At 44.0% G+C, this 14,882-nt stretch overlaps 1 protein-coding gene across 2 annotated transcripts; it reads left to right on the top strand.

The window, feature by feature from the left end:
* Positions 1 to 1,728: 1,728 nt before the first annotated feature.
* On the top strand, positions 1,729 to 9,423 carry LOC123077348 (DEAD-box ATP-dependent RNA helicase 40). Of its 2 annotated transcripts, none has more exons than XM_044499631.1 (9): positions 1,729 to 2,033; positions 2,125 to 3,632; positions 3,985 to 4,194; positions 4,799 to 4,867; positions 5,335 to 5,604; positions 6,069 to 6,419; positions 6,544 to 6,821; positions 6,945 to 8,343; positions 9,043 to 9,423. In XM_044499631.1, exons 2-8 carry the CDS (start codon positions 2,139 to 2,141, stop codon positions 8,332 to 8,334), a joined length of 4,062 nt encoding a protein of 1,353 aa, XP_044355566.1. In that variant the 5' UTR covers positions 1,729 to 2,033; positions 2,125 to 2,138; the 3' UTR covers positions 8,335 to 8,343; positions 9,043 to 9,423. The 2 variants fall into 2 exon arrangements, with proteins under 2 accessions (XP_044355566.1, XP_044355565.1); XM_044499630.1 differs by having other exon boundaries at positions 1,733 to 2,033; positions 3,982 to 4,194.
* The last annotated feature ends 5,459 nt before the right edge of the window (positions 9,424 to 14,882 follow it).

Genomic DNA, 14,882 nt, shown 5'->3' with positions numbered 1-14,882 from the left:
GACATTTTTCGGCGTCCGTTCGAACTGAAAATATTCATGTGGGCTTAGAACATTTCCAGTACCCACCATAATGATTTTCAACATGTTCTGGAACAATTCCAGTTTAGTGATTTTCATCTGCGAAAAGCATCTGAATCGGTTCCGGCAGCTCCGAAACATTTCCGGTTTTTATTTCTGAAAATTCCAAAAAGTTTCCAGAATGATTTTGGCACCCTCCAAGAATTATCAGGCATGTGCCGAAATCATTTTGACTTAATGGCATACCCCGAAACAACTTTTTCGGTTTCACCAGAACTCATCCGGTGACCTATCTTTTCAGAACTTTTCTGATGTCTCCGAAAAACTTTTTCCGAAAACTTTCTCTCAGACTCCTTGTCTAGTATTCAGCAGATAGATGACCCTTAAGCGTGTGACCTTATAGGTTCGGTGAAGTATAGACATGACCAGAAACCCCTTCCGATCAATGATCAACATCGGAGCCGTGGACACCCATATTGACCCCTATACCCACACGAATGAATATTTGAGTGAACCTCCAGTTGTTGTGTGCTATTCCTGTTGCTTCGCGATATGTTACAAATACCCGAGGTGAGACATGTTGGCATCCCTGTGGATCAACTCCTTGTCCACTATGCCAATTACCTCGTTACCGGTATTGTTCTCTTTTCATGTTCCGTGTTTCGGCATCCCCGTGATCAAACCACCATGTGTATGGCCAGACGATGATGGATACCGTAACACCAGAGGGCCCAGAGATATCTCTCCATCGATGGAGGAGCAAATCCCAATCTTGAGCTATCAAGTTACTTAACATACTTTTCCATGAACCCGTAAGCCGCCGTAATAGCCACCCATTTACGGATGACGTTTAACAAACTCCAAAGTTCATGAAGCAAGCATGAAGAAACTCGATACTCTCATGGTTTAAGGAATTATGCAAATATAAACTTCTTGTGTTATTAACCATTAACTTGTGACGAATGTATCTCATAGCATAACATCAATTCGGATCGATTCAACACAAATGTTCCTCTAACATTGTGCCCTCAAAATTGCTGGCGTAGACATGCCCATGATCAGAAAAACAGAACCATCATGCAATACTTGAGCTAGTCTTAGAGGCCAGACTAGGAATACATTTTATCGTTTATTATTCCACATGTGCATATGAGTCTTCCTCCAAGCCTCGTTTTATTTGCAGACTCGAGAACCATAGCAGTTATAGCATGGAACATAAACCTAATTATGAACAGGGAGATAATCAATAACATTTATTATTGCCTCTAGGGCATATCTCCTACAGACTCCTCCTTCGTCGCGGCCCCGGCGGCGCTGCTCGAAGTGCCGCATGGTCTATTGTGGTCTTGAGTGATGGTTGTTCAGTTAAGAGTGTGTTGTGTTTTTTCTCCCGTTACAACGTTACAACGCACGGGCTCTTTTGCTAGTGATCACGAGTGCATTTTACAAACACGCCTAGAAGAGATTCCTTCCCGAGATTCCTTTCCGATACAACGTCGAATCATTTTTTTTTCTGAGGGGTGGTACAACCTCGAGTCGTATATCTGGTCTCCATCCACCGTAGGTCACGAGACAGCCGAGCAATCCGAGCCGTCAAAACCCATCTCCTGCGGCCAGGCGGACTCCTCTCCGGTCTCCTCCACCCCCGTACCGTGCCTGACCTAAAAAAGATCCAATCCCGACCCAAGCCCCTTGCGGCTCTAAAATCTATCCCCCGTAGCCTCGCCACCGATGTGCCCTAGCGGCTAGACCTCCCGCCGCGCCCGCCGTCGCCGTCACCGCCCACCCCCAAACCCCCACGCCTCTCCCTCGCCGCCGACGCCGAAGCCTCACCCCCCAAACCCCGCAAACCCCGCTGCACTCACGCCCCCCCAAACCCTCGCGCCTCACCGCGCGCGTCGCCGCCCTCACGCGCGTCGCTGCCATCGTCGTCGGGGCTCCACCTCATCGCTGCTCCCGTGGCCTGCCGTCTCCACCCCGCCCGCGCCCCAATCTCGGGCCGCTGAGGTTTTGAGGTACCAGCTTTTACTCATCCACTGTTTATTGATTTCCTGGCTGTTCAATCCCGAACTAACCTTGGCAAAATTTTGGGCGTGCGCCGTCTAGATCCGCCGCTGGCCATGGCGGGAGCAGAGGCTGCCGCGGATTCATCGGGCCCGCGATTCGCCCCTGACGACCCGACGCTCCCAGCGCCTTGGAAAGCATTAATCGACGGCGAGACGCTCTACTACTGGAACCCTGAGACCAACCTCACTCAGTATGACAAGCCGGGTGCAGCTGCGCCTCCCTTGCCCGCGGCTGCGTCCACGCCAGCGCCCGGGGCTTTTGCGCAGCCTGGCATGCAGCAGCAACAGCCCTCCACGCCAGCGCCCGGGGCTTTTGCGCAGCCTGGCATGCAGCAGCAACAGCCCCCGCAGCAGCCGCAACAGACGGCACAGCGACCGCCGTTTCAGTATCAAGGTCAGCAAGCACAGCAACCGCCGTTTCAGTATCAAGGTCAGCAAGCACAGCAACCGCCGTTTCAGTATCAACAGCAGCAAGAACAGATGCCGAACCAGCAAGGGTCACAACAGCCACTAGCTCCTCAGTACCCAAATGCTCATCAGCAGCCAATGCCATATCAGCACGGTCATTATATGCAACCCCAGCAGCAATATTCATATCAGGTAGGCCAGCAGCCACAAATGCCGCAAACTCAGTATAATCAAGGCCAGCAGATGCCAATCCCGCAAGCTGCCAATCAAGGTCAGCAGCCAACGATGCCACAAGGAGCTTATAATCAAGGTCAGCGTCCACCGATGCCGCAAGCTGCCTACAGTCATGGCCAGCGCCCCCCTATGCCACAATCTGCCTACAATCAAGGCCAGCAGCCACAAATGCCGCATGCTTCTTACAATCAAGGTCAGCAGTTGCAGGGAACAAGGATGCCTCAGACTCAAGTGCAACACACACAACAATCACCAGGCTTTCATCAACCTGCCCAGGCTTCACAAGGCTTGCAAGCTTCACAGCCTCAAGTACCTCAAATGTCCCCCCAACAGGGCCAACTCCAGCATGGCTTCCAGTTCACCCCTCAACAGGGAAAACAACCACATCATGGTCATCTTGTCTCCCAACATGGGCAACAAAATACCACGGTGAAGGTTGATGCAGGAGCTCATCATGAAGGAAAGCAGACTGGCTTTTCCTTACAGCTTAGTCAGCAGCATGGCCAAGTTCCTCTTTCAAACCAGACGTTGCCTTCAAGTCATCAACGTCCTGAAGCCCATAATCAACTAAATATTCATGGAGTCGGAGGGCCACCATATCCTGCAAAGCATCATCTTGGTGGATCATCCCCAGGTGAAACTAATAACGTTAGTTTCTTGAGCGCGCCTGCTCAAACACATCAAGGCGGAGTGGATACTAACTACCGGCAACAACTGGCTAGTAGCCATGTAGTTCCCAATCATATTGCTCCTTCACCGGGTCGACCTCCAATAGGTTTCAAGAGGGGCAATAGTGAAGATCAATTTGAAAAAAATGAGGCTCTCTCCTCTGGGAGGTTTGATGGAATAAATGCTCTCCATCAGCAGCCAAAACCTGCCGCTCTTCCACCCCCACAAAATCACCTGGTAATATACTATACAATCCTGTTTTGTCAGGTGTTAATGAGATCAGCATTCCTTATTTTATTACTAAATTTATCTGCCAAAACATCTTACATTTGTGGACAGAGAGAGTAGTACATTGTGAAGTTCCTTCGTTTGTGTATCTTGTTTCATGAAATATATTTTCTATCAGAATATTATGATTGGTATGGAGATTTTTTGTAATGAAATATAAGAAGTCTCACAACTGTGTTTTTTCTTCTGTATACAATTACATTCTTTATGGTTTGAATTCTTTCTATCAGTTCTATACAACAATCTCTCCGTTTATGAAATTGACACCACTAACTCTATTATTCATAATCTTGTACAGCAGGATATGAGGAATGGCCCACCTTATTCCCAGCCAGATAATTTTGGGGGTTATAACATGGCACCTCCACATTTGGTACAAAACCCACTTAACAATGGTCCATTTCCTATCGGAGCTTTAGCGAGGCCACCATCCGGAACATTTTCTCCTCCTGATTTCCCAAGTGTCGCTTCAGTAGATGCATATCGTCAACACCATGAAGTAACTGCAGTGGTAATGACTCAATTGCATGGCAATATTATCTTAAAATAACTGAAACATGGTTCACAGCTTAACATAATCTCCATATAATGATGATTCTCCTTTTCTCTGTCCTGTTGCCTTCTGAACTATAGTTGACACGCTATGCCAAACGCAACTTAACAGATATTCAGTAATTTGACCCGATTGTAGGAAGATAATATTTTTGTAGAATACATAATTCTGTCATTTATGTGATGCATATATCTCCCACCAAATAATACAGGAAACAGATAGATGGAATATTTCTAAAATCCTATCTGGATATGCTAGTATTTTCATGTGCAAATACATTCTGTTTGAAATACTATGATGGGAACGAATGCCTTGTTTGTTTGGCAAGGTAACTCATGATATCTGCAGTTGGCCATAAATTAATGTGATATGTTGTTTTATGTACTATTCAGTAAAATTTACAGACAAGGAGCTTCAAATCCTTGTGGGGCTTACAAATGCATGCGCTTTACTGCCACGACATCACCTGTTGATTTCTAGTCGAATTACCAATCTCTTATGTTTTGTTTTCATTTACTATAAAGCTTTGTCACATGTTATCCCGTTTCTTAAAAATATTCAGGGTGAGAATGTTCCTCCTCCATTTATGACATTTGAGGCTACTGGATTCCCCCCAGAGATCCTGAGCGAGGTATGCTTTCTCTTGAGTTGTATTTTAGTATTGGTGCTTGGAATATTATGTTGTTTGTTTCTTATATTTCCTTGTCTGTAACTTGTTAGCATGGGCCACAGCAAAGACTCCTTAGAAGTCAAAACTAGAATTTTCGGTAGTAAACACATTGCATGTCATATGCTGTCATGCTGGATACCCTAATTTAGCTAGTGCCGTCATCTGGGCAGTGTAGTGACATACTTGTTGCTATTTTCTGCTGACAACTATCGGAAGAATTGATGTTCTTTCAGAATATAAAATGTGGCTGAGGTTTCCTGCTTCTTGTCTCTGCCTCTGAATCTACAAAGAGCCCCTTCTTCATGCCTTGAGCTGCTTAAGTAAGCAGCCATATTCATTTAGGGTAGCAATTAGCTTTTCTTTCTCATCATAGATAGTGTCTTTCTGCAGATGCATATGTGCTTATGATTCTTCATTTTGCCACTCAGGTTCATGCTGCTGGCTTCTTAAACCCCACCCCAATTCAGGCTCAAACATGGCCTGTTGCACTTCAAAGCAGGGACATAGTAGCTATTGCCAAGACAGGATCAGGGAAGACACTGGGGTACCTTATTCCTGCTTTTGTACATCTGAGGAGATGCCAAAACAATCCAATGTCGGGCCCTACAGTGTTGGTTTTGGCCCCTACTCGTGAGCTTGCTTCACAAATACAAGATGAAGCAATTAAGTTTGGTCGATCATCTAGAGTATCATGCACAGTAAGTTTGGACCTTTACTCTTCTATATGAATGCACATGGTTTCATTTATATTGAGATACACTGGATGACATCTGATCATAATCATGGGGATTACATATAAGTGTTGCCTCATAGGAATATGCATATAATTGTTAAATGCAATGTAGACAGTTGATTCTCAATACAAAATACTGTTAATGTAGAAACTGAGCCTTGTCTTGGAATGGTCTTCTATGAACCCGTATGCCTTGTCCTTTTTGCCTTTTAGGAAAGCATATAATTGTTAAATGCAATGTAGACAGTTGATTCTCAATAAAAGATACTGTTAATGTAGAAACTGAGCCTTGTCTTGGAATGGTCTTCTATGAACCCGTATGCCTTGTCCTTTTTGCCTTTAAGAAATGTGCTATATTTCATGGGTTCTGTTGCTGGAGTGCGTGTTGCAATCTTTAATATATGTTCATTTTTTTGTTTATTTTTTCAGTGCCTGTATGGTGGAGCTCCAAAGGGACCTCAGCTCAGAGAACTTGAGCGTGGAGCAGATATTGTGGTAGCTACACCTGGACGACTCAATGATATCCTGGAAATGAGGAAGATTAGCCTCCATCAGATTTCATTACTTGTGCTTGATGAAGCTGACCGCATGCTTGACATGGGCTTTGAGCCACAAATACGGAAGATTGTTGACGAGATTCCTCGTAATAGACAAACTCTAATGTACACTGCCACTTGGCCAAAGGAGGTTACAAAAATAGCTGGGGATTTATTGAGAAATCCTGTCCAGATCAATATTGGTAGCATTGATGAACTTGTTGCCAACAAATCCATCACACAGGTATTCATATGGCTTCATATGGCCATGCTTTTGTTTGTTTGCCGTACTGGATGTTTGATATATCATATTTAGCCATTTTTATGGATTGTCTATTTCTAAGGTTCACCCCTTGTGTATGGTGTAGTATGTAGAGATGGTTCCACCCATGGATAAGCAGCGTCGCTTGGAGCAGATTCTTAGAGCGGAAGAAAGGGGCTCAAAGATCATCATATTTTGCTCAACCAAGAAAATGTGCGATCAGCTTGCTCGTAGCATTGGTCGTAGTTTTGGTGCTGCAAGCATTCACGGCGACAAATCACAGGGTGAAAGGGATCATATTCTGGGTCAGTTTCGGACTGGTATTGTGCCAGTATTAGTGGCCACAGATGTTGCTGCTCGTGGACTTGACATCAAAGACATCAGGTGAGTTTTTTTGGTTGTCCCATGTTAAAATCTTCTGGTATTAAATATCATTTCATTTCAAGCCTAGTGATGTTTGTTGATTGTTCTGCCATTTCTCAATATTGTCGCATGTTTTGTTTAAAGAGTGGTGATCAATTATGACTTCCCAACTGGGATCGAAGACTATGTGCATCGCATAGGGCGTACAGGAAGGGCTGGGGCTACTGGAGTTGCATACACTTTCTTCTCTGAGCAAGATTGGAAATATGCTGCTGATTTGGTGAAAGTCTTGGATGGTACTGGTCAGCAGGTACCTCCAGAGCTGCAACAGATGGCTGCACGGGGTGCATCTGGTGCTCCAAGAAACCAGGCTGGTGGCATGAGCCGTTGGGATAGTCCTGGTGGTGGTACTCGTTTTGAATCTGCTGTTGGCGGCCCTGGTGGTTATGGTGGAATTAGGGAGGGCCCTGGAGGCTTTGGTGGTCGAGATGGGCCAGGTGGATTTATTGATCGGGATGGCCCGGGCAGATTTGGTGATCGAGATGGCCCCGGCCGCTTTGGTGGTCGAGAGACTCCTGACGGCTTTGGTGGTCGGGATGGCCCTGGTTGCTTCGATGGACGGATGGGCCCTGGTCCTGGTGGATTTGGTGGAAGGGAGGGGCCTGGTGGATTTGGTGGAAGGGAGGGTCCTGGACCCAGTGGCTTCAGCGGGAGAGGGGGGCGTGGGTCTGATGGCTTTGGCAGGAGAGGTGGAGCAAGCCCTGGTAGATTTGGTGGTCACGGTGGCAGGGGTGATTCTCCTGGTTTTGGTGGTCGTGGTAGGGGTGATTCTTCTGGTTTTGGTGGACGAGGCCGGGGTGATTTCTCTGGTGGACGTGGTGGAAGAGGGCGTGGATTTGGAGGACGGGGACGTTCTGACCGAGGTCCACACGATCGTTTTATCTCAGATGGACGTGGAAGGTATGATGGCCGTCGAGGATTTGACAAGGGTCGAGGCAGGAGCTACAGCCGTAGCCCAGATAGAAGCCGCTCGCGAGGCTATGACAGAAGAAGTGATAGCAGGAGCCTAAGTAGTAGGAGCAGAAGCCGTAGCAGAAGCTGGTCACGCAGCAGGAGCCGCAGCAGGAGTTGGTCACGGAGCCGCAGCCGTAGTCGCAGCAGGAGCAGAAGCCGTGATCAGGGTCCAGTAGAACGCAGGCCGCGGGTAAGATCTGGTTTTGATGTGTTGCCACCTGCAACTGAAGCTGGAGCTGCTGTAACTGGGCCACTTCCTGTACCACTACCTGGTTCAGTGTCTGATGTTGCTGCACCCATACCTAGACAATCGCTGGCTGACGCATCTGATATGTCACCTATGTCGCCTGGTGGCTTGGTCCATGTCCAGGAGGGTGCACCGTTCATGGGTGGGAACGATGCCAACATTAGCAGCAGACAGGCTGACCAGCCTTCCCAAGCGACTGATCTAACAATACCACCAAGCTTCTCTGCAGCTGCAAATTTTCCAGGGCCGGCAGTTCAGCAGGATGCCCCATGATGTAACCTGGTAAGAATCTATTCAATTTTGCATTTTACGAGTTTGTTCTGTCCATTATGTACTCTTTTCATACCCAAAACAATTTAAGCTTATCGCTGCTAAGTTCTACCGCCGGATTTTCTTACTTTCCTAGATTTTACTTAACTTCTAGATGGTGTGCTGAACATAATCCAACCAAGTAAATGTTGAACGAACTGCAATGCCATATGCAAGTCACACTACTTTGTCATTTTACTTATGATCCATGGTGAAGCATGGGCAGTAGTTTACAGGACATATGTCAAAGCTACTTGATCTGCCCTCTTTTTTCTACATGGAAGACAATAAGCTGGACAGAGCAAATTGTCAATTCATTTGAAATTTGAAACGTATAAATGGAGATTATGTGGGTACATATTGTTGAATTAGCTCAGGTACAGGGAAATGTGTACTTGTGCTACCTGCATCTGCACTGAAATATTTGAAATTCTCATTTTTTTTCTCCATAAATCTTGTTCTGTATACTGTATAGACTGGCAACGAGAAAGAGTAAGAGTTCAGCGTTTTCTGCTGAGTAGCTGTACCTTCTAAGTTCTAGATAGCGAATATAATGGTCATGTACTAGGTTGTGCTACAAGGAAAAATGTTGGGTGTGTTCTGTGCCCTTTCAATCTAGAATATCATGGTTCTTGTGGATGATGCTTGTATACAATTTCTTTACTGCGTCAGGTGGTGCGCAGAGGTGGATGAGTCGGTGCCTATGGCGGGATAAGACGCGGTGGCGCCTATGGTCCGTGACAACGGCCATGCTGAAAACACTGATATAATTACAAAGGTTGCCAATCTGCGGAACCAGCTGTATTCCTGTTTTCCAAGACTTGCACTCATGCAGGTGCCGGATTATGCTGCACTCATGTTCCATTGTCTCACACCCATGTTGGTCGGATGTTTGTTTGCCTTGTCCAGTAGTGGCGATTTGTTCTATGATGTGTAAATTTCCCCCTAAAGGCAGCTGCATAATTACTGTTACATTTGGTTTGGTGTGAACCTGCAACTGCTGCCTGTATGGTCTATAGCTCACTTTCTACGCGTATAATATTTCATTCGACATTTTTTTCACCTCTTTCAAGGAACACAAAAAGAACATATCTTCTGTCATTCGTGTAAAATTCAAGCTAAGCAACTATTCGATGAACCTGTGCGATTGTACGCTTGCACCGACACTGATAAGAACACCGGTTCAAAGAGAACAAATTTAAGACGTTTCAGATCACTACTACAAACGGAGTAATCACTATTTTTTCCCCTTGGGTTCTCTTTATTGGAACTATGTGTACAAGATAAAACCACGTGACACATGTGGTAAGCAATTCAAACTATTTAAAAAAAAATGTGTACAAGAAAAACACAATATATTAGTAGAAAGTCACTAGCTTTTCCATTTGCATAGGGCGGCACAATGTATGCATCTAAGTTTGTGGGAATGCCTATGTTGCAGGTCTGAGTGTTCTCATTATTTCTAGGTTACTCGTGTGACATCAAGCTTTTAACAGTAAAACAAGTGGTAATTCTGTTGTTGTGCTATTTGTTTGCTATCAACATCTGAAGTTCATCCTTTACATTTCTGGACATGTACAGAGAAAAAAGCACCTGAAGCCAACTTTAACAGTGAAGAAAACTCATCTGCGCGGCTGATCATCCTGCAGGCAGCCAGATTGCAGTAGTGTGCAAGAGAAAAACTTGAACCGAATTGAGATCAAGCCTCCTGAGGTGATCGGCCACTACCCTGCGAGTGCTTTATTAGCTACAAGCACGGAAGACCGGCACTGGATCCCGTGCCAAATCATTACCCGGACTTATTCTCGGTTGCTTCCTACAGGAGTCTAGTTGGTTATGATTTTACGTAGTTCACAAATATGATAAAAATACGGGCTCACATGCAATTTTTTTCACAATATCTTAGATATAGTATATGAACTTACTAAAAATGATAAAGTAGTATATATACTAGACATGGGTGTAACTACACCCGGTAGTAGTACAAATTGCATATGAGCCCATGTTTCTATCATATTTGTGAAATACATACATATTTGTACGTAAAAAATGTATGCTAAAAATACACTACATAGTATCTAAAAAATTAATATATATACTACCTAAACATTTTTACGTACTACATACTACGCATACATACACTCCGGTATGGTAGATACTATCTAAAACGTCCAAAACAAAAGTGAGAGTAACTACACCCGGTATATTATGGAAAATATAAAGGTATAAACATAAAAAATAGAATTTTAGCTAGCAAATAAAGTCTCAATACACAAACTATATGTGATTATAATGTACTCAACTATAAATATCTATTGAATAGGTACAACATAGTGAAGTGCGCCGAGGAGGGGGAGGGGGGCATATAGCCCTTGTCCATGTGATTTTATGTCCCGCAAATCAATTTATTTATAATTTATTTAAGTATGTAGATATATTAGATCCTTATTTAAGATGGGCCCTAGGTCACCATACCTTTTGCCATGGCCTAGGGTCGGCCCTGTCTGTGATGTCACAGGTGGCAACTAGTGTCTTCATTGTACATTGCTGAGTATATTGATTATTAGGAAAGATAGGATAGCGTAGGATATTATTCTACCTTGTCTTATACTTCATATAGATCATTGTACTCCGATATATATGTTGAAGGAAATATGCCCTAGGGGCAATAATAAAGTTTTTATTTATATTTCCTTATATCATGATAAATGTTTATTATTCATGCTAGAATTGTATTAACCGGAAACTTAGTACATGTGTGAATACATAGACAAACAGAGTGTCACTTTTATGCCTCTACTTGACTAGCCCGTTAATCAAAGATGGTTAAGTTTCCTAGCCATAGACATGAGTTGTCATTTGATGAACGGGATCACATCATTAGAGAATGATGTGATTGACAAGACCCATCCGTTAGCTTAACACTATGATCGTTTAGTTTGTTGCTATTGCTTTCTTCATGACTTATACATGTTCCTATGACTATGAGATTATGCAACTCCCGAATACCGGAGGAACACTTTGTGTTCTATCAAAGTCACAACGTAACTGGGTGATTATAAAGATGCTCTACAGGTGTCTCCGATGGTGTTTGTTGAGTTGGCATAAATCGAGATTATAATTTGTCACTCCGATTGTCGGAGAGGTATCTCCGGGCCCTCTCGGTAATGCACATCACTATAAGCCTTGCAAGCAATGTGACTACTGAGTTAGTTGCGGGATGATGCATTACGGAACGAGTAAAGAGACTTGCCGGTAACGAGATTGAACTAGGTATGACGATACCGACGATCGAATCTCGGGCAAGTAACATACTGATGACAAAGGGAACAATGTACGTTGTTGTGCGGTTTGACCGATAAAGATCTTCGTAGAATATGTAGGAACCAATATGAGCATCCAGGTTCCACTATTGGTTATTGACCGGAGATGAGTCTCGATCATGTCTACATAGTTCTCGAACCTGTAGGGTCCGCACGCTTAACGTTCGATGACGATATGTATTATGAGTTTTGTGATTTGATGTACCGAAGGTTGTTCGGAGTCCCGGATGTGATCACGGACATGACGAGGAGTCTCTAAATGGTCGAGACATAAAGAATGATATATTGGACGATGTTATTAGGACGCCGGATGAGTTCCGGGGGTCACTGGATAAATATCGGAGTGCCGGAAGGGTTATCGGAACCACCGAAGAAGTAATGGGCCTTATTAGGCCTAGGGGAGAGAGAGGGGCAGCCAAGGGCTAGCCGCACGCCCCCCATGGGCCTAGTCCGAATTGGACTAGGGGGAGGGGCGGCGCCCCCTCCTTCCTTCTCTTTCCCCTCTCCTTCCTTCTTCTCCTAGTTGGACTAGGAAAGGGGGGATCCAACTCCTACGAGTAGGATTGTGATGTCTACTACACAACCTTCTTCTTGTAGAAGTTGTTGGGCCTCCAAGTGCAGAGGTTTGTAGGACAGTAGCAAATTTCCCTCAAGTGGATGACCTAAGGTTTATCAATCCGTGGGAGGTGTAGGATGAAGATGGTCTCTCTCAAACAACCCTGCAACCAAATAACAAAAAGTCTCTTGTGACCCCAACACACCCAATACAATGGTAAATTGTATAGGTGCACTAGTTCGGCGAAGAGATGGTGATACAAGTGCAATATGGATGGTAGATATAGGTTTTTGTAATCTGAAAATATAAAAACAGCAAGGTAAATAATGATAAAAGTGAGCACAAACGGTATTGCAATGCGTTGAAACAAGGCCTAGGGTTCATACTTTCACTAGTGCAAGTTCTCTCAACAATAATAACATAATTGGATCATATAACTATCCCTCAACATGCAACAAAGAGTCACTCCAAAGTCACTAATAGCGGAGAACAAACAAAGAGATTATTGTAGGGTGCGAAACCACCTCAAAGTTATCCTTTCTGATCGATCTATTCAAGAGTCCATAGTAAAATAACATGAAGCTATTCTTTCCGTTCGATCTATCATAGAGTTCGTACTAGAATAACACCTTAAGATACAAATCAACCAAAACCCTAATGTCACCTAGATACTCCAATGCCACCTCAAGTATCCGTGGGTATGATTATACGATATGCATCACACAATCTCAGATTCATCTATTCAACCAACACAAAGAACTTCAAAGAGTGCCCCAGAGTTTCTACCGGAGAGTCAAGATGAAAACGTGTGCCAACCCCTATGCATAAGTTCACAATGTTACGGAACCCGCAAGTCGATCACCAAAACATACATCAAGTAGATCACGTGAATATCCCATTGTCACCAAAGATAAGCATATGCAAGACATACATCAAGTGTTCTCAAATCCTTAAAGACTCAATCCGATAAGATAACTTCAAAGGGAAAACTCAATCCATTACAAGAGGGTAGAGGGGGAGAAACATCATAAGATCCAACTATAATAGCAAAGCTCACGATACATCAAGATCGTGCCATATCAAGAACACGAGAGAGAGAGAGAGATCAAACACATAGCTACTAGTACGTACCCTCAGCCCCGAGGTTGAAGTACTCCCTCCTCGTCATGGAGAGCGCCGGGATGATGAAGATGGCCACCGGTGAGGGATCCCTCCTTCGCCAGCGTGCCGGAACAGGGTCCCGATTAGTTTTTGGTGGCTACAGAGGCTTGCGGCGGCGGAACTCCCGATCTAGGTTATTTTCTAGAGATTTCTGTATTTATAGGAACTTTTGGCGTAGGTCTCACATCAGGGGGGGTCTCCGAGCCGTCCACGAGATAGGGGCCCACGCCCGGGGGTAGGGCGCGCCCCCACCCTCCTGGACAGCCCGGGACTCTTCTGGACCAACTCTTTTACTCCGGGGGCTTCTTTTGGTCCATAAAAAATATCAAAAATTGGCACGTCAATTGGACTCCGTTTGGTATTCCTTTTCTGCGATATTCAGAAACAAGGAAAAAAATAGAAACTGGCACTGGGCTCTAGGTTAATAGGTTAGTCCCAAAAATCATATAAAATAGCATATAAATGCATATAAAACATCTAAGATGGATAATATAATAGCATGGAACAATAAAAAATTATAGATACGTTGGAGTTGGAGACGTATCAAGCATCCCCAAGTTCAATTCCTGCTCGTCCTCGAGTAGGTAAATGATAAAAACAGAATTTTTGATGTGGAATGCTACCTAACATATTTATCAATGTAATCTTCTTTATTGTGGCAAGAATATTCAGATCCATAAGATTCAAGACAAAAGTTTAATATTGACATAAAAAGAATAATACTTCAAGCATACTAACCAAGCAATTATGTCTTCTCAAAATAACATAGCCAAAGAAAGCTCATCCCTACAAAATCATATAGTTTGGCCATGCTTCATTTTCGTCACACAAAATGCTCCCATCATGCACAACCCCGATGACAAGCCAAGCAATTGTTTCATGCTTTAGCATTTTCAAACTTTTTCAACTTTCACGCAATATATGAGCGTGAGCAATGGACATAGCACTATGGGTGGAACATAATATAATGATGGGGGTTGTGTGGAGAAGACAAAAAGGAGAAAGTCTCGCATTGACGCGGCTAATCAACGGGCTATCAATTGATGTCAATGCGAGGAGTAGGGATTACCATGCAACGGATGCACTAGAGCTATAAATGTATGAAAGCTCAACAAAAGAAACTAAGTGGGTGTGCATCCAACTTGCTTGCTCACGAAGACCTAGGGCATTTGAGGAAGCCCATTGTTGGAATATACAAGCCAAGTTCTATAATGAAAAATTCCCACTAGTATATGAAAGTGACAAAATAAGAGACTCTCTATCATAAAGATCATGGTGCTACTTTGAAGCACAAGTGTGAAAAAAGGATAGTAGCATTGTCCCTTCTTTTTTTGGGCCTTCCCTTTTTTTATCTGGCCTTTTTTTTCTCTTTTTTTATTTGGCCTTTCTATTGTTTTCATGGGACAATGCTCTATTAATGATGATCATCACACTTCTATTTATTTACAACTCAATGATTACAACTCGATACT

Source organism: Triticum aestivum, chromosome 3D (assembly GCF_018294505.1).
Source record: "Triticum aestivum cultivar Chinese Spring chromosome 3D, IWGSC CS RefSeq v2.1, whole genome shotgun sequence".
NCBI classification, from domain to species: domain Eukaryota; kingdom Viridiplantae; phylum Streptophyta; class Magnoliopsida; order Poales; family Poaceae; genus Triticum; species Triticum aestivum.
Note: the sequence above shows the minus strand (reverse complement) of the source record. Positions and strands in the feature narration are given on the sequence as shown.

Excerpts from the sequence above, each read along its gene's own strand:
- LOC123077348 (XM_044499630.1), top strand. The coding sequence starts at position 2,139 with ATGGCGGGAGCAGAGGCTGCCGCGGATTCATCGGGCCCGCGATTCGCC. Across the intron at positions 3,633-3,981 it reads CACCCCCACAAAATCACCTG|CAGGATATGAGGAATGGCCC; the intron begins GTAATATACTAT and ends AATCTTGTACAG. Across the intron at positions 6,822-6,944 it reads CTTGACATCAAAGACATCAG|AGTGGTGATCAATTATGACT; the intron begins GTGAGTTTTTTT and ends TTTTGTTTAAAG.